Source organism: Hemitrygon akajei, chromosome 1, assembly GCF_048418815.1.
Source record: "Hemitrygon akajei chromosome 1, sHemAka1.3, whole genome shotgun sequence".
NCBI classification, from domain to species: Eukaryota; Metazoa; Chordata; class Chondrichthyes; order Myliobatiformes; family Dasyatidae; genus Hemitrygon; species Hemitrygon akajei.
In genome coordinates this window covers 127003074-127023033 of record NC_133124.1, presented here as the reverse complement: position 1 = coordinate 127023033, position 19960 = coordinate 127003074, and the positions used below count along the sequence as shown (strand labels likewise).

Genomic DNA, 19960 nt, shown 5'->3' with positions numbered 1-19960 from the left:
GCCACAACCCCACCTCTTTTGCTTCCCTCCCTGTCCTCACTGAAACATCTAAAGCCTGGCAGTTGAGGTAACCATTCCTGCCCCTGAGCCATAGAGGTCTCTGTAATGGCTACAACAACATAGCTCCAAGTACTGATCCATGCTCTAAGCTCATCAGCTTTGTTCATAATACTTGCATTACAATAGACACATCTCAAATCAACAGTCTGAGCGCGTCCCGTCTCTGTCACCTGCCTATCCTCCCTCTCAAACTGTCTCCAAGCTTTCTCTATTTGTGAGCCAACCACCTCTTCCTCCATCTCTTCAGTTTGTTTCCCACCCCCCCAGCAATTCTGGTTTAAACTCTCCCCAGTAGCCTTAGCAAACCTCCCCGCCAGAATATTGGTCCCCCTTGATCCCCAAGGCATTCGAGTGCAACCCGTCCTTTTTGTACAGGTCACACCTGCCCCCAAAGAGTTCCCAATGATCCAGAAATCTGAATCCCTGCCCCCTGCTCCAATCCCTCAGCCATGCATTTATCCTCCACCTCATTCTACTCCTATACTCACTGTCACGTGACACAGGCAGTAATCCCGAGATTACTACCTTTGTGGTCCTGCTTCACAACTTCCTTCCTAACTCCCTGTAGTCTGTTTTCAGGACCTCCTCCCTTCTCCTACTTATGTCGTTGGTACCAATATGTACCATGACCTCTGGCTGTTCTCCTTCCCACTTCAGGATTTTGCGGACACGATCAGAAATATCCTGGACCCTGGCACCTCGGAGGCAAACTACCATCCATGTTTCTTTTCTGCGTCCACAGAATCACCTCTCTGACCCCCTAACTATAGAGTCCCCTATCACTACTGCCTTCCTCTTCCTTTCTCTACCCTTCTGAGACACAGGGCCAGACTCTGTGCCAAAGGCGCGACCACTGTTGCTTCCCCCAGGTAGGCCGTGCCCCCCAACAATACTCAACCAGGAGTACTTATTGTTAAGGGGGACAGCCACTGGGGTACTCTCTACCATCTGACTCCTTCCCTTCCCCCTCCTGAAGGTTACCCACTTATCTATCTCCCGAGGCCCCGGTGTGACTACCTGCCTATAGCTCCTATCTATCACCTCCTCACTCTATCTGTCCAGATGAAGGTCATCGAGCTGCAGCTCCAGTTCCCTAACCCGGTCCCTAAGGAGCTGCAGCTCGATGCACCTGGCGCAGATGTGGTTGTCCGGGAGGCTGGGAGACTCCAGGACTTTCCACATCTGACACCGAGCACAGAACACCGGCCTCACACACATACTTCCTGTCTGTATTCTTCACAGGCAACCTATCTCACCTCGACCCGTTATTGCCTAAGCCCCATTGAACCAAACCCCTCCTACTCTGTCTCCCTCTACTCCATTGCCCGCTCTTCCAATGCCTGCTCTATAAAGTTGTCTCCTTTAAAACTTTTCTCACTGTTCTAACTGGCTGACGTCCATGCTTGCACAGTCGTGCCTTGATCAAGCCGCTGAAGAAATAACCCTCTCCTTTTAAACTCTTCTCGCTTAAAAGCAGCAGGTCAGGTGAGTAAGGTGGTTTAAAGCCATACATATTGCTTTCCTTTATTAGCCAAGTTAAAAAAATATGACAGTATGGAGATAATGATAGAACAGTATCTAACACTAGCTTTAGAATGCCTTACCATTATTTATTTATTGAGATACAGCACAGAAATGGCCCTTGAAGCCATGCCATACACTAACTTGCCGACTTAACCCTAGCCTCATCCCTGGACAATTTACAATGACCAATTAACCTACTAAGATACATCTTTGGACTGTGGGGTGAAACCGGAGCACCCAGATGAATCCCTCGCAGTTACGAGGAGAATGTACAAACGCCTTACAGATAGCGGCAGGAATTGAACCTGAATTGCCTGTACTGTAAAGCGTTGTGCTAACCACTACACTACTGTGCCACCCCCCACACCTTGTCACCACATTTAATCAACAGGTACAAGGAATATTTATGAAGCCGTTGGCAAAACTTGTATGTATTAGGGAAGATTGGATAAATTAGCATGGCTCTCTTTGGAACTGAGGAGACTAAAATGGATGAATAAATCTATGAAAAGCCCACACAAGGCAAGTAGTATAAAGCTCTTTCTCTTAGTGGATGGATCAAAAACTAGGGTTACTTACTCATGATACAGTATGTGATGGAAAGATGAAAGAGGAGATGAGGAAACGAACAACCAAACAGAAATCCGGATCTCAGTGCCAGCACAGTACATGAATATCTCTTTGAAGAGCTATGACCTGCCAGTGCTTAAAGAGTGCAGAGGGAGTTTTTCCAACCGGAACAAAACAATGACAAGTACTGTATACATCTGGACTGGTACGTGGATGGGAGAAGTTTGGAGGGATACAACGAATGGGTTTAGTTTAGATGGGGATCATGGTTGGTACAGGCAAGATGGGCTGAAGGATCTGTTTCCATGTTGTGACTCTACGCCCTCCTGTGTTGGGAATTTTTAGACCATAAGACATAGGAGCAGAATTAGGCCATTCAGCCCATTAAGTTCTACTATTCTATCATGGCTGATTTAACATCCTTCTCAACTCCTTTCTCCTGTCTTGTCGCCATAACCTTTGACATCCTTACTAATCAAGAACCTATCAAATTCCGCATTTAAATATATCCAATGAATTGGCCTCCATAGCTGTGTGCGGCAATGAATTCCACAGATTCACCACACTCTGGCTAAAGAAATTCCTCCTCATCTCTGTTCTAAGAGGACGTCCTTGTATTTGTAGACTGTGCCCTTTGGCTCTTGACCACTATAGGAAACATCCTCTGCACAGCTACTCTATCTAGGCCTTTCAATATTCAATAGGTTTCATAAAGGTTCCCCCTCATTCTTCTAAATTCCAGTCAGCACAGTCCCAGAGCCATCAAACTCCATAGCTAGAGACAACATATCACCATATGTTAACCTTTTAATATCTGAGATCCTCTCGTGAACCTCCTCTGTACCCTTTCCTACGCCAGCACATCCTTTCTTAGATAAGGAGCCCAAAACTACTTATTTTTCAATGACTTCACTGGATAGACAAATTAACTATTAAAATAGATCCAAACCTTCTGCATTACTGTAAACCTATTGCATAGGATGTTGAATGTCACTGACGTTTGAGTATCTACTTGTTTCTTATCCCCAGTGGTTTTCTGTAATTCCCAAATGGTGAATCGAGAGCAAAGTTACCACATAGTCCAAGGACAACTTCTCAATATGCCTGCAGCATAACATCAATTATAAATTCTACAAAGGAGTCAACTACACCTGGTACATTTTGTTGTCCAAATTATTATACGTACTAAACAAGTGTGCACACCAGTTAGTCGTAGATGTTCATCATGTGAATGGCCTGTTTTTAAGGTCCAAGTTCCATGTAGTGTTATTCCACAGATTATTAGGACTTTTTTTGGGAATTGAAAGGCAGTTGAAGTTGAAATCTGTAATTGTTTATGCTGCAGATTCTTGACAGAAATCTTAAATACAAGAGATTCTGCGGATCCAGAGCAGCACACACAAAATGCTGGAAGAACACAGCGGGTCAGGTAGCACCTACGGAGGGAAATAAACAGGCGGCAGTTTCAGCTGAGATGCTTCATCAGGACTGGGAAATAAAGGGGGAAGAAGGTGGGTGGAGTACACGCATACACTGGCAGCTAATAAGTGGAAGTGAGGTGGGAGATTTGAAGTGTGAAGTTGGGTGGTGATAAGTGAAAAAGGTAAAGGGCTGATAGAAGACGAAGGTGGATCATGGGAGAAAGGGAAGTAAGAGGGGCATCGGGAGAGGTGATAGGCAGGTGAGGAGCAGAGAAGTATTAAGAGGGGAGCCTGAAGTAGGAACAGAAAAGGAGAGAAGGGGAGGGGGGCATCTAGAAATTAATGGAAGTTAGAGAAATCAATGTACATGATTTCAAGATGGAGGCTGCAGAGACAGAATATGAGTTGTTGCTCCCCAACCCAAGAGTGGCCTTATCATGGCAGTGGAGGAGACCAGCAATTTGTACGTGTTTCTTGTCAGAAATCTTCCTTGCCACTGAAAATAATTTCCACAACTCATCTATCATTTTGCTCCTTGGGTCATTAGGCTTCATTTCTTTAACTTGTATGTATCTTCTCCAAAGCAAAATACTGATTCTGACAGATAGCTTTATGTAATACTTCCAACAGATAAGACAATTCCTTTATTTTGGGATTTATCAGTATTCATGAAGTTCCTTCATTCCAGTTTTCTAAACAAATTTATTGGTATCTTGTCCGTCAGACTTGATTAGCTCGTGGCAATTCCATTTTAAAATGGAGATCTTTCAACTTTCATTTTTTTCCAGCTGCAGCTATGCACCGAGAGAACAATTCAGGCCTGATTCTCAAGCCCACAGGGTGTTATTAGCATTAGTTTTGACAGCCAAAAGATTGGCACAGTATTCTTCTATTTCTTGAAATTGTATACACCAGTAATCAGCTTATTTTTCTTTGTTCACCCTGTGATATGTTCCAATTTTCTTGATCCACGAGATCTTTCTTCAGTGTAAATGCATTTTGTCTGTTGCTTTGGCAGATGCCATTTCCATTATGATGTAGTTGCTGTTTGTCCTTATATCACAATCTTTCTTCACAGCCTGATGGTTTCCCACATAGTAATTCATATTCGATTTCACTCTTTGAGGTTAAATTTGTTATTACTAGATTGACAGCCTTTTCCTGATTTGATCCTTTTGGAAATGTTTTCTCTATAAATATTTCTGTCAATCTATACTTGAGCCTCTGTAACTTCCCAAATGTTTTGTTGCTCCAAACAGGTATGTTAGTGTTTGTGTTTCTCTCAGATCAGGATGACCCTATCTGATCCTTGTTCATATCACAACCTGCTCAGTCAGCACTGGTGTGCCACGGGTATATTCTCTCCCCTCTCCTATTTTCTCCATGCACCATAGACTGTGTGTCCGATGATCCAGCAGTTCAGCTGATAAAGTTTGTGGATGACATGACTGGATTGGACTAGTCAGCAGAGGCAGAGTATCCAAGATCCACCAGGAAGTAAACAAGCTAGTGTGCTGGTGCTATCACAATAACTTGGAGCTGAATGCCCTTAAAATCAAAGAGATTGATATCAGCTTCAGGAGAAATGTGTCTCCTCTCCACCAACTCATCATCAGCACCTCTATAGTTAGCATTGTTTCAATATTCAGGTTCCTGGGCATCTTTACTTCATAGGACCTCATGTGGAGAACCATATCTCCTTCATTAACGAAACAACTCAGCAAAGGATGTACTTCTTGTGGTAGCTGATAAATTTCTATCTTTCCCAGAACATATGGTGCAATTTTTAGACTGCACCGTAGAGAGCATCTTCACATCAGCCATCACTGTCTGTGTTGGTGTCGTATCCTCTCACAATACACAAAAACTAGAGTGAACTGCCAGGTCAGCAGTGAAGCTCACTGGCTGCAGTCTACCATCACTGCAAGACTTGGATGTGTTCAGGACAAAGAAGAAGGCATGAAAAATCACCGCAGACGCTAAACACACAGCAAACTGCTTGTTCGAAAATCTCCCTTCTAGAAAGTGCTATAGAGCCATTAAAACAAGAACTTCACGCCATCTTAAAAGGTTCTTCTCCCTAGGCAGTTAATAGATCAATCATTCTAGTAAGACACCCCTAGCCCCCTCCATCTATTACTTCAGTCATTGCAATATACAATAAACATTTTAAACCACTTTTATAGGAGGGAGATTGAAAATCTGGCTGAGTGGTGCCACAATAACAACCTCTTACTCAATGTCAGCAAGACCAAGGAGTTGAATATTGACTTCAGGAGGAGGAAACTAGAGGTGCATGAGCCAATCTTCAACAGAGGATCAGAGCTGGAGGGGGTCAGCAAATTTGAATTCCTTGGTCACAAACAAGAGAAAAATCTGCAGATGCTGGAAGTCCAAGCAACACATACAAAATGCCGGAGGAACTCAGTAAGCCAGGCAGCAACTATAGAAAAGAGTAAACAGTCGACGTTTTGGGCTGAGACCCTTCATCAAGACTCGTTGATATATAAAACTGCATTGGAAAGCTAAATTAGGCCATTTGTTTGGAAACTTTCCTTGGGAAAAGTATGCATTTAAACAAAACAGAACATGGAAGAACACTATAGTCCAAGTAGTATCTGTGGAAGCCAAAGGTTTAAGATAGTTCAAGGTTGAAAAGGCAAAACTGCATCAGGAATGAGAGCATAATATATTTAATTTTGTTGATATTGCTGATGTAGTCAAACACAGCATCAGTAATAGTTGAAAACTAAATAAACATTGATATAGACAGTGGAACACACACAAAATGCTGAAGGAACTCAGTAGGTCAGGCAGCATCTATGGAGGGGAATAAACTGTCAGTCAGGATTGTCCTGATGGAGGATTTTGACCTGAAACGTCAACTGCTTATTCACCTCATTTACGTTGCCTGACCTTTTGAGTTCCTCCAGCATTTTCAGTATATTGATCTGGATTTCCAGCACCTGCAGAATCTCTTATCTCTAATATAGTTGGTAACATTTTCTAGTCCTAGAATGTTGTGGCTACGCATTAATAATGTAGCTGACTATGTTATATTAATGTATTATATTAAATGGTGGTTATTTCCTGTAACACATGCCAAAGAAATTACTGACCTTAATATTCCATTTTTTTCAGATACATTGCATTATGAATTATTTCATAACACAGAGGATGAGAAGTGATTTCTAATAAGGTATTGCTCATTTCCAACCTGCAGAGGTTTGCTACACAGGAGTCCAGGTATGTGGTCATGGTGTAGTACTTCTTAACCATCAGGCTGATATCAGAAACTTGCCATGCAGAGAATACTAAGCTTAATGTATATCATCACACAACGGTATACCCATGCTTTTCACAGGCAGAAAGCTTCGAGAGAAACCCTTTTTTAAGCTGCAGAGGGTTGTCAGCTCAGCTAGCTTCATCCTGGGCACTAGCCGCCCCAGCATCGAGGACACCTTCAAAAGCCAATGCCTCAAAAAGGTGGCATAAAACTTCATGACCTCCCACCACTCAGGACATGCCCTTTTCTCATTGCTACCCTCAGGGAAGAAGTACAGGAACCTAAACGCACACACTCAACATTTTAGAAACAACTTATTCCCCTCCACCATCAACAGTCCATGAACGCTATTTCTTGTTTTTTGGCTCTCTTTTTGAAACCGAATCAGAATCAAGTTTAATATCACTGGCATATGTGGCAGCAGTCCAATGCAATACATAATAAAAAAATAAATATAAATGACAATAAGTATATTGTAGTGAACATTTGGTCCTTGATGACAGACGAGAAAAGCTCAATTAACTCACCTGTTGTTTTTATTGCGATAAGCACAAAAACAGAGCAGGTGCAATGGCCCGGGGAGAGAACAGCAGAGTCTCATACAGACAGTGGAGGTGATTATCAAACACCCAGGCTGCACAACCACACAAGCGAATAACTGTATCACCCAAGTAAAAGTATAAAAAGAAATGAACTTGAACATCCCAACACAATCCCATGAATGCATTTTAAAACAAGAACAATAAGTAGTGCTAGCTGTCGACCACACCTCCCACGAGCGCCATACTGTCCCCTCATGAGGGGTCAGCCATCCCCAGCAATTCCAGAGTCCACAACAAAGTCCAACAGTCCTGGTGGTGGTCAACGCTGCTGCCTGGAGCGCTGGGAGAGGGGTTTGAGGCTGATTCCCCCCACTAGGGGAGGCACTGTTTGGTGAGGCCAAGAGGCTGGGTCAGTGGTGTCCAAGGGCAGATACAGTGTCAGCCAATCCCTGTGCAGGATGACTGACTTCCGCCGCTCAGACTACTGTATCCGATACACGACACCAGGGATGTGGTCAAGCACCTCTCCTGGCCCCTTCCAGTGGCTTCCCAGCTTGGGGGATAGTTACTTCTTCCAGGAGGGGCATTAGATCCACACTTAGTACCCGACAGTAAAGTCTTGTCCCGGCTGCGGGCATCGTAAGCCCGTTTTTGTCGGTTGCTGGCTGCACTATGGTTCTGCCGAGCCGCATCGTGAACAGCCCCCAGGCACCTCCTGAGGTGCTGCAGGTACTCCAACCCGGCCTACCCAGGAATCTCTGGCTCGGGAGGAGGGCCAAACACTAGATCCACCGGTGTGTGCGGCTCCTGCCCGAACACAAGCTCAGCTGGCGTTCACCTGGTGCTCTCCTCGACTGGTGGCCAGTATGCCCACAATGCCAGGGGAAGGTGGCGATCCCAATCGCACTGGTAACAAGGATGGTGAGCTGTGTAGCCAGAGTGCAGTTAAAGTGCCCCACCAGCCCATCACTTTGCAGGTGAAGGGGGCTGGTCTGAGGTTTGGTGATTCCCAGCCACCTGCAGACCTCACCAAACACCTGCCCCTCAAAGTTTCACTCCTGGTCACTGTGGAGTTCTTCAGCGGGACTGAAATGGCACAAGAACTCCTCCACGAGTCTTCCAGCGGTGGTATCACGTACTCCTCTGACCTCTTTGTGAAGTAACCCTTGGCCACGAGAACATTGTGGATCCGGGAGTCAGTGTGGAGGAAGGGGCCCGGGATGTCCACTCCCACACGCTCTACTGGGGCCCCCACCAGGTACTGCTGCATTGGTGTCCTAGACTGGGGGCACAGCCGCTTCACGGACATGCAAACGTCAAGCTTCACAGTGGTGCACGAACAGCTCCACATCTTGCCTGCACTTAGGCCAATATAAGCGTTCTTGCAGCTTGCCCAATGTCTTTGCGGCCCCAAAATGGCCGCCCCCCCCCCCCCCCCACCAGCTCTCTAAACCCACTGGGTGTCGCTACTGTTGCTGCCTCGAGTGGAGCCAGGGGCAAGCGGCGGTAATCCTGGAGAGCCTCCAGCCACCATGCCAACTGCTCCTTGGGACCGCGGAAGCTCAACAGCCAGGTCAGTGATAATTGGCGAAGCAGGAACCATTGGCCAAAGAGGTAGGGGCCGAAGTGGTGGAGGTCCTGGACCATAGCCAAGAGCTCCCGGTGGGTTCCATTCAATGTGGCTAAGGGTGCAGCTGGTCTGCTTCCTGGAGCTGACATGCCAGAAAGCCACAGTTTCAGCATGGAGGTAGAGTGTTGTCCCCCACACAACCACCCCCCAGTGGAACAGCAGGTCCAGGCCAGTGAAGCAGGAGTCACGGATATCAGCTAGCCACACTTCATGTTTATCCCCTCTGTGATGCAGAGCCACATCTTCCCTCTCATCACCGCAAAGTTGCCGGTGACCTTAGTCAGCATCGACCGCCGTCATCATCCATCCATTGAGGTGGGGATGGCCGGTTCACGTTGGGGAGGACACCGGAAAGGGTGATGGTGATGGTTGACCCTGTGTCCACCAATGCGTGGTATCTAATGCCTTCCACCTCCCAGTCCATATATAAGCCTTGCTCTTCACCCAAATGGCCTACCCAGAGGGGCGACAATGGAGGGATTCTGCTAGGGTCCTGAGCACTGCCACCTGATGGATGTACTGGGCTGTGGCAGGGCCAACGCGGTACTAGTCGTACCTGTCTCACGGGCTCCTCCTCGCCAGTGTACTCCTCTGCCACAGTGACACAAGCCCAGGCTCGCAATGTGCGATGAGGTGATGCCAGGCGAACATGCTGCCGAAGGTGCTCCAGCGTCAGCACCTTTACAAAGGCGTAGAGGGCAAGTTCTTCCTGGGCCGCAGTGGGGAACGGGGGGGTAGCCAGGCCGAGCACAGTGGTGCAGATCTGCTGCAAGTGACCTCGGGCTTTCTCCCACGAGGTGCCATCTGCTGCCCGTTTCTTCCGACATTGCTTCCGCCAATGGCCTCTGCTCGAAACGCCACTTCAGCGCAACCACGAGGGCCCTGTGGTCACACTGCTATGCAGGGCATCCCCCACCAGGGCAAGGTGCACTGCCAGCTCGGCGGGCCTGCACCCGTTGTGCCACGCAGCAAGTTTGACTTGTGCCAAGTGAGGATCCAGGCGGCTGGTACCATCGTATCTGGGGAGCTTCAGTGTGGACCTTGTGGTGTGAATTGCTGAGGTTCGTTGGCCTCCTCTTGCTCCAGTGGCATCGGAGGTGCCTGCCATGTTGCACGTCCTCCCATGGATGCGGTATTTTGGGTTCTCCGGCGTGGGCCACAAGCGAGGTGGGTGATGTGCTCCACCATGTTCCCCGGGTTCCCTGGGTACCCGGCCCTCCCTCTGGGTTGGTGTCTTGTCTTTGGTAACCCAGTCTGGGGGTGCAGGGGAGGCACACAACTTGGATCCTTGACTTATTCCTTGGGTCTCAGGCACTCCATCCGATGTCGTAGCTCTTCAATCTCACCATCAATTTCTAATCCCACTCCTGACACCAATGTGGTGAGCGTTCAGACCATGATGACAGACAAACAAAGCTCATTTAACTCAATTGCTATTTTTATTATGATTAGCGTGAAAAAAGACAGGGCACGATGACCTGGAGAGAGAACAGCTCAGCTTCATACAGATGGGGCAGGTGATTATCACACACCACGGTTACAGTCAGGGTAACCCACAAACACGAGTATAACTGTATAACTCAAGCTAAAATGTAACAATAAATGATCTTGAACATCCCACTAATGCATTTTAAAACATGAACAATAAATATTGCTGGCCACCAGGAGTACTGGGACAAACTCTAAATCACCACCACCACCCCACCCCCAGGGCGCCACAATATATAAAAAAGAAAATTAAATTAAATACATATTTCAATGCTTCAAAAAAGTAGGAAAATATCGTGAAGTTCTCATGGTTTTATTGCCATTCGGAATTGTGATGATGGAGGGGAAGAAGCTGATCCTGGAACATTGAGTGTGCATCTTCAGGCTCCTGCACTGCCTGCTTATTGCACCACTTACGACCTTTTCATATATATTCCCCATTGTAATTTATAGTATTGCACGAAACAATAACTTTCACCATGGACACTCAATTGCCACTTTATTAGGTACAGGAGTGCAACTGTGTGTGGTTCTCTGCTTCAAGGTTCACCATGTTGTACTTCCGACAATGCTGTTCTGCACACCTCTGTTCTAATGTTTGGCTATTTGAGTTACTGCCGCCTTCCTGTCAGCTTGAGCCAGTCTGGCCATTCTCCTCTGACCTTTCTTATTAACAAGGCATCTTCTCCCACAGAACTCTAAGAGACTGTTGTGAGTTGAAATCCCCGGAGATCAGCAGTTTCTGAGATACTCAAACCACCCCATCTGGCACCAACAAACATTCTATGATCAAAGTCATTTAGATCATATTTCTTCCCCATTCTGATGTTTGGTCTGAACAACGACTGAATCTCCTGAATATATCTGCATGCTTTTGATTTGCAGCCTTATGGTTGGCTGGTTAGATATTGGCATTAACATGCAGGTGTACAAGTGTACCTAATAAAGTGGCCACTGAGTGTCTTTCTCATTGTAATTTTTGATGGTGCAAAACAACAAATTTCAGGGCATGTCTGTGATAATCCTGATTTTGATTCCAATTCTTATTCTGATCGATGCCATAACCAAAATGGCTCACATCATATTTCCACAGTACCACTGTAAAATAACATCCATATAAAGTCACTGGTAGGTGGATATTGAAAGAATATCCATTGAGCTCCTGTGAATTATGATATTGTTTGTGTGTCTTTCAATTGAAAGGCTGAAAACACTATATTCATATATCTGACAGTGAATCAGATGTAATTGTTTAAATGGCTTTATTCTGCGTTACTTCAAATATATTGGAAATAAAAGTAAGCAAGATTTCTTTAACTAGACAATTGACGTGTTAAGGTTTCATTATCGCTCTGTTAACAAGGCAATGCAATTTTAACTAAATGTCACAGAGAATGAAGACAGACATGGAAGAGATTTCAAAGTTACATTGCATTTTCTCTGCAAGTAATTACGCACCAGTTCCTGTCGCTTGCCATTCTGAGCCGCAGCTTTGAGTTATGGAACCTAGATTCCAAGGTGACGCAACACCCATTTGAAACAGAGGCAGAAAAAGACCAATTATGGAAACAGCTTGCAGGAGATTTATTGGCTCCATCAAGGCTAACACAGGCTTTTGAAATTTAAGCTTTTCTTTCATTTAAATAAAATGTATTCTAGCCAATTTAGTAGAAATAGAATGATGCAGAAACCTCAAAAACTGTGATGGGAATAAACAGTTTTGTCTCACAGTACTGTACACATATAGTGTATACTTTTGAAGAAAAAATTATAGCTCCTGCTAATGATACAAATAGCTGAAATGAGTCAAATTTATTGTTGAAAATAAACTCAAAGATCATTGTTTTTAGTTTATTGTTTCCTATAGTGGGGGAGTCTAGGACCAGAGGGCACAGCCTCAGAATAGAAGGACCTCCTCGTAGAATAGAGATGAAGAGGAATTTATTTCACCAGATGGCGGTGAATCTGTGGAATTAATTGCCACAGACCTCTGCAGAAGGCCAAGTCAATGGGTATATTTAAGGTGGAGGCTGATATTTTCTTGAATAGTAAGGCTGTTAATGGTTGTGGGAAGAGGCCACAAAATGGAGGGATAATAAATCAGCCATATTGGAAAGGCAGAGCAGGCTCAATGGGGAGAATAGTCTAATTATGTTCCTATGTTTTTTGGTCTTATGGTTTGAACAATTTTTGATTTTATTCCTTTGGTGTTACCATTCACAGAAGATTCCAAGTCATTTCAAAAGATGGAGAACCATAGAGCTGTCAGGTAATGAAGTGATATGGTAAATCACATGCTGGCAAGCTAGTATATGCTTAATTAGCCAAAACCGGTGGATATATTAAAATGTGTCCATTGAAATGGCTACCTCATCTTTTGTTGTAATTACAGGTTTATAAACTTTCATATTTCACATTTTGCTGTAATTCGTGGGGAAACATTGGATTTACCTTTCATCTGGTGTCAGAAATAGAGATATGAAGAGGATCCAGGACTCTTAACTGTGCTTACATAGTTGGTCAATCTTTAGAGAGAAAGGTCAACCAAGAAAAGTGTTGTTTCTTTTTGCACTCTAAAATACACTCAGTGGCCACTTTATTAGGTGCACCTGTACACCTGCTCATTAACACAAATATCTAATCAGACAATCATGTGGCAGCAACTCAATGCATAAAAGCATTTACGTGTGGTCAAGAGGTTCAGTTGTTGTTCAGAACAAACATCAGAATGGGGAAGAAATGTGATCTAAATGCATTTGACTGTGGAATGATTGTTGCCAGACAGCACTGAATATCTCAGAAACTTCGGGTCTGCTGGAATTTTTTCACACAACAATCTTTAGAGTTTACACAGAATGATGTGATAGTTCTGTAGGCTAAAACAGTGGTGTGCAGAACAGCATCTCTGAAAGAGTAATATGTCGAACCTTTAAGTGGGTGGACTACCGCAGCTGAAGACCACAGCAGGTACTACTCCTCTATCTAATAAAGTGGCCACTGAGTGTAGATTATCTTTTGTATTCACATGGAAAGACTGAAGCTATGATTGCTATGTTGTCTGACTTACCTTAATAAAATTACAGAGCTTTGGGAATGTCCAACAGGACTTCCCAACACTGATAGATTTTCAGGCTTAACTTCTCAAGCATCGATTCTCCAACTATTATATCCTCCTACTATTATATTAGTGGGCTGTCATACATTTATCCTTAAGTAATTTTGAAAAGCTTCTGTCAAATTACTCTTCCAGAAAATGTTCAAGACATAATGAATCCTTTTAAAGTCTGGTTGATACATACCCGTGTTTTTTTCTCCATCTCCAGCATCAGTTGCTCGTGTTGTTCGGCTATGGCCAGAGTTGCTGAATGTACCTTCTGATAGATGTTCTCTCCTTCCCGTGTCTGAAATGTAAACAGTCCCTCTCCCGTGTCACACATTCTGCAAATGACAAACACAATGGATGTCACAGTTTGTGTCTTTGTTCTGGCAATAAACCTAGGCACTACTGAAGCATACACAATCCCTTACCCGAAATCCTTGGGGACAGTTGCATTTCCGAATTCAGAATTTTTTGGATTTCAGAATCCCTCCTTATTGGTTCCGGGACCCCCCCCCCCACCCCCCATGGATACCAAAAAGCACATGTGCTCAAGTCCCTTATTTAATCTGTCTCAGTGCCAGTGGACTTTAGGACCCGGCGGATCTCCAGACGTATGCACATCCTCCCGTATACTTTAAATCATCTCGAGATTACTTATAATACCTAATACAATGTAAATGCCATGTAAATAGTTGTTACACTGTATTGTTTAGGGAATAGAGACTAAAAAAATATTTTATTTCCAACAAAAACAGTCAATAAAACATAAAAATATACAGCTTCAAACGAACCGAATCAAACACATGGTAAATGACTTATTGGAATAAACATAGAACGCCACTGTCACTATAAAACTTCAGTAACTTGTCTTTGTTTCTTTAAATCATATACAATGGTAGTTCCGACACCATATTCTTCAGTAAGACGCCACACAGACACACCACGATGAAGCTTCTGCAATAACTCCACTTTCTGCGTTATTGATAATGATAGATGCTTCCTTCTCTTTTTCTCATTGTTACCCATAGGGGTATCTGCAGCTCTTTTTGACATTTTCACAGTGAAATTAAACACAAAGTTAACAGTGAACACAAAATATCAGTGAATAGCAAATGCACGTGTAACCAGTACGAGCGCTGAGCCACAACTGACGTCTGGCGGCCTCTGCTAGTGCTGTCACGTCACACCTGAGTGATGTCAGCTGTTGGCGAAAAATACTTCAGTTTTTGGAGCTTTTTGGATTTCAGAATTTCAGATAAGGGATTGTGGACCTGTATTAATTGTAACTCTAAACATTACAGAGCGGTAGTCATTTGATACTCAATTTCTCATCTCTTTTGCCCATAGTGTGGTGAATCTGTGGAGTTCATTGCCACAGATGGTTGTAGACAAATCATTGGGAATATTTAAGCAGAGGTTGATAGAGTCATGGAATACTACAGTGCAGAAACAGGCCTTTCAGCCCATCTGGTATCTGCCAAACTATTAATCTGCCTTGATCCATTGACCTGAATCCAGACTATAACCCTCCATACCTGACCATCCATGTACCTATCCAAATTTCTCTGAAATGTTGAAATTGACCCTGCATCAAGTTGCACTGGCAGCTCATTTCACCACCCTGAGTGAAGAAATTTCTCTTCATGTTCCTCTGAAACATTTGATCTTTCAACCTTAACCCATGACCTCTAGTTGTTGTCTCACACAACCTCAGTGGAAAAAAGCCTGCTTTCATTTACCCTATGAACACCTCTCATAATTTTGTATACCTCTATCAAATCTCCCCTGAGTCTTCCACATTGAAGGAAATAAAGTCCTAGCCTAGTCAATCTTTCCATATAACTCAGTTCCTCAAGTCCCAGCAACATCCTGGTAAATTGTCGCTGCACTTTTTCAATCTTATTTACGTCTTTCCTGTAAGTAGGTGACCAACACCACATACGTCAAATTAGGTCTCACCAACGTCTTATACAATTTCAACAAAACATTTCAACTCCTGTACTCAATACATTGATTTATAAAAGCCAATGTGCCAAAAGATTCTTCGTGACACTATCTAATCGTGACATAACTTTCAAGGGATTATGGATCTTTATTCCTCGATCCCTCTGTTCTACCACACCCCTCAGTGCCCTGCTACACGCCATGTAAGACCTACTCTGGTTGGTCCTCCCAAAGTGCAACACCTCACATTTGACTGCATTAAGTTCCATCTGCCATTTTTCAGCCCATTTTCTCTGTTGCATTTCCTCACATCTACAGACTCTGTAGCCATCTTTCGAGTAAATACAGGTGCAAAAAATCCATTTAAGGTATTCCCCATCTCTTTTGGCTCCACACATAGAGTACCACTCTGATCTTCCAGGGGTTCAATTTTGTCCCTCGCTATCCTTTTGCGCTTACTATAGAAGACCTTAGAATTCTCCTTCAGCTTGTCTGCTGGAGCAACTTCATGTCTTCTTTTAGCCTTCCTGACTTATTTAAGTGTTTTCTTGCATTTCTTATCCTTTTCATTTACTCATGCTTGCCTATACGTGTTATGCACCTCCTTCTTTTTCTTAAGCAGGATCTCAATATCTCTAGAAACCAATGTTCCATAAACCCATTATCTTTGCCTTTTATCCTGACAGGAACATACAAAGGCTCTACTCTCCAAATTTCACATTTGAATGCCTTCTATTTACCAAGTACTGGGTACATTTAATAGAGCTGTTAGGGAGGGTTTAAACTAATTTGGCAGGGGGATGGGAACTGGAGTGATAGGGCTGAGGAAGGGGAAAACAGAAATAAATCAAAGATAGCCTGCAACAGAGATGATAGAAAGGATAGTCAGGAGATGAGGTTTAATCAAAGCCAGTGGGTTTGAGTTACAGGGCAATAGAGGCGTGGTGCAGTTAAAACAGAAAGCAACAAATACTGGACTGAGGGTGTTGTATTTGAATGCACCAGCATAAGAAATAAAATGGACGATCTTGAAATTCAGCTACAGATTGGCAAATATGATGTTATGGCCATCTCTGAAACATGGCTAAAGTATAGCTGCCATTGGGAGCTGAATGTCTAAGGATATACAGTATATCGGAAAGATAGGTTAGTAGGCAGAGGGGGTGGGGTGGCTCTGTGTATAAGAAATAATATGAGATCATTTGAAAGAGATGACATAGGATTGGAAAGTGTAGAGTCTCTATGGGTTGAGTTAAGAAATGGCAAGGGTAAAAGGACTCTAATGGCAGTTGTATACAGGCCTCCAAACAGCAGCCAGGATGTGGATTACAAATTACAGCTGGAGATAGAAAAGGCATATCATAAAGGCAATGTCATGATAATCGCTGGGGATTTTACCATGAAAGTGGATTGGGAAAACCAGGTTAGTACTGGACCTCAAGACAGAGAATTTGTAGAATGTCTAAGTGATGGCTTTTTAGATCAGCTTGTTGTTGAGCCCACTAGGGGATCGGTTGTGCTGGATTGGGTGTTGTGCAATGATCCGGAGGTGATAAGAGAGCTTAAGGTTAAGGAACCCTAAGGGAACGGTGATCACAATATGATTGAGCTCACATTGAAATTTGAGAGGGAAAAAATAAAATCTAATGCATCGGTATTTCAGTGGAATAAAGGAAATTACAATGGCATGAGAAGGGAACTGGCCAAAGTTGATGGGAAAGTGACATTTGTAGGAAAGATAGCAGAGCAGCAATGGTTGGAGTTGCTGTGAAAAATGAGGGAAGTGCAATATTCACGTCAACCCTTGAAGTGAATAGGCAACAGCAGTAAAAGACCATGAACACATACTTTGTAACCACTTTATTTGGTACAGCAACTACCTCATAATATGGCCACTGAGTGTATGAATCAAAAATGTTCTGAAGACGGGCCCTGGCCCAAAATATCAACTGCGTGTTTCTTTCCATGTAAGCTGCCTGACCCTGGTGAGTTCCTCCAGCATTTTGTGTGTGTTGCACTCATTCACAGTTGATCAAAGAAATATAATAGGATCAATGAAAAACTACACTCAAAGACTGATAAGCGACTAATGTGCAAAATAAGATAAACAGTGCACATACAATATAAAATACTGAGAATGTGAGTTGTAGAATGTGAGAAAGTGAGTCCATAGGTTATGGGATCAGTTCAGATTTGTGGTGAGTGAACTTATTAACTTCAGAAGCCTGTTAAGCTGAAGGGTAATAACTGTTCTTCAATCTGGTGTTGTGGGACCGAAGTCTCTTGGACCTCTTGCCCGATGGTAGTAGAGAAAAAAGAGCATGGCCTGGAAGATCTGGATCTTTGATAATGGATGCTACTTTCTTGTGGCAGCACTCCTTATAGATGTGCTCAATGGTGAGGAGGGCTTTGTTGGTGATGGACTGGGCTGTAATTTTGTAGAAACACTTTGTTGATTCTATTTTCCTTGTTTTTCAGTTTCATTGGTGTCTTCCTTCTGCTAAGAAAGCAGGAACCTGCTTTCTTTCTTCACAGATGCTGTCTAACCTATTGAGTATTTCTAACTTTTATGTCAAAGTCAAGGACACTAATTTTGTAGTCATTTATTGCCAGACATGAAATTTGTGAATCTTTCTGAATTGGTACTTTACATTTTAAAGTGAAGAAATTGCACATAGCCTGGCTGTTCCATATCATTCACATTACTGACATAAAACCTGTAGGCCCCTGTTTTGCTTTCTAGACTGGAATAAATACCATACGTGCAATAGCAGCAGAAATACTAAAGTATACAGCCTCAGAATACAAGAATGTCCCTTTAGAACAGACCCGATGTGGAATTTCTTCAGCTATATAGTGGTGAATCTATGGAATTCATTGCCACAGATGGCTGTGGAACCCAAGTCACTGAGTTTATAAAAGCAGAGTTTGAAGGATTTTGTATTAATAAGGGTATCAAAGTTCAAGAGAAGGATGGTTGAGAAGGATAATAAATCACCCACAATGGAATAGCAGATAAGACTCGATGGGCCAAATGGCCTTATTCTGCTCCAATGTCTTATGGTCCAAAATTATATTGATCTAAATATACTGGCACCATTAATAGAACCTATTCATGCACGTTCCCACCAGTAAAACAGATTGACAAAACCAATAATGGATGCCACTTTCGCACAATGCTCCCATTCGTAGATCTGGCACTTAACTCATTTAAAAGAAATAACTGGCAAGGTTTTTAAAGGGTGAGATCTGCAAGCTCAGAGCTAAGAGAATAGATGCAATGGAAGCATTTGTTTCTTTAATTATTTTGATATGGTATACATGAAATCTAGTTCAATTTTTGTCGCAAAAAGTTCAGCAATTTATGAAAAAGTTGCACAGCAGACTTTAGAGCAGTACATTCAAGTAACTGATAGCTGGATTATATTCAGTTACTTCTGTAAATAATATCACAGTATGAAGGCAAAATTATAACAGTTTAGGCTTAAACTGTTGAGTGCATTTCTGCTGTCTGTGTATTTAATGTCTCAATAACGTTTGAGTAATATTGTGAATATATTGTTTTATTAAGCATTCTTTGTAGCTTACATAATTTATTAAGAGTTATATGTAAGAGCATGTGAATGGCATGTGTTTTTATGCCACTGCATTATTGCATGCACCTTCCTAAAGTAAGGAACGAAGAAGGCACATTTATCTCTGGGCTCCCGTGTATTTCTTTTGATCAGTTTCCTGAGTTGCTGAAGCATAACAACAGTGACAAGTCAGTCTCAAATGAACCCGAGATGACTACCTACCTGTTTTAGTGCAGCACATTTATTTCATCAAAAGGGAGAGAGGGAGGTGTTTAAGTTTTTTAAAAAAAGTGTAGTGTATTTTTTATTTTGGAAGGAGGATAAAGATGGTCAAGTTTAAACAAAAGACAGAAAAAGCATGAAATTCACGGGTTCATAAAGAGTGAGCACTGGATGATAATGTTTAAAAAAAAAGCAGAAATGTGTGGCTACATTGGAAATATAAAGACATTCTATTGCACAACACATAATTGAGCAGATTAAGCAATATTTTGAAAAAGTGAGATGGCCAGTGCAAAACGAGCGCTGGTTTTTCTGAGGGTTATAGCTGGAAAAGCATACAATTTGCTTGGAAATTTGACTGTCCCAACCCAACCAGTGCTTTGTTGATATCATGAAAGCAATGCAGGAACACTCTGAATGAAAACCATTGTTGATTGCAGAATGCTTCAGGTTTCATAAGTGGCATCAAAAGTAAGGGGAGTCCATTTTAGTGTACATGGCTGAATTGTAGACATTGTCTGAGCTATGTCAGCTTAGTGATGCAGAGAGATTGTTTAGTTCATGGAATACAAGAAAAAAATTCAACAACAGCTGGAGA

At 43.0% G+C, this 19960-nt stretch overlaps 1 protein-coding gene across 3 annotated transcripts in view; it reads right to left on the bottom strand.

Moving 5' to 3' along the window:
- dok6 (docking protein 6) overlaps positions 1-19960 on the bottom strand; it is a 512624-nt gene that overhangs the window by 43344 nt on the left and 449320 nt on the right. For all 3 annotated transcript variants that reach the window (XM_073051653.1, XM_073051670.1, XM_073051661.1), the window contains exon 6: positions 13821-13959. In XM_073051653.1, coding sequence (XP_072907754.1) covers positions 13821-13959 — 139 coding nt within the window. The remainder of the gene's footprint in view (positions 1-13820; positions 13960-19960) is intronic.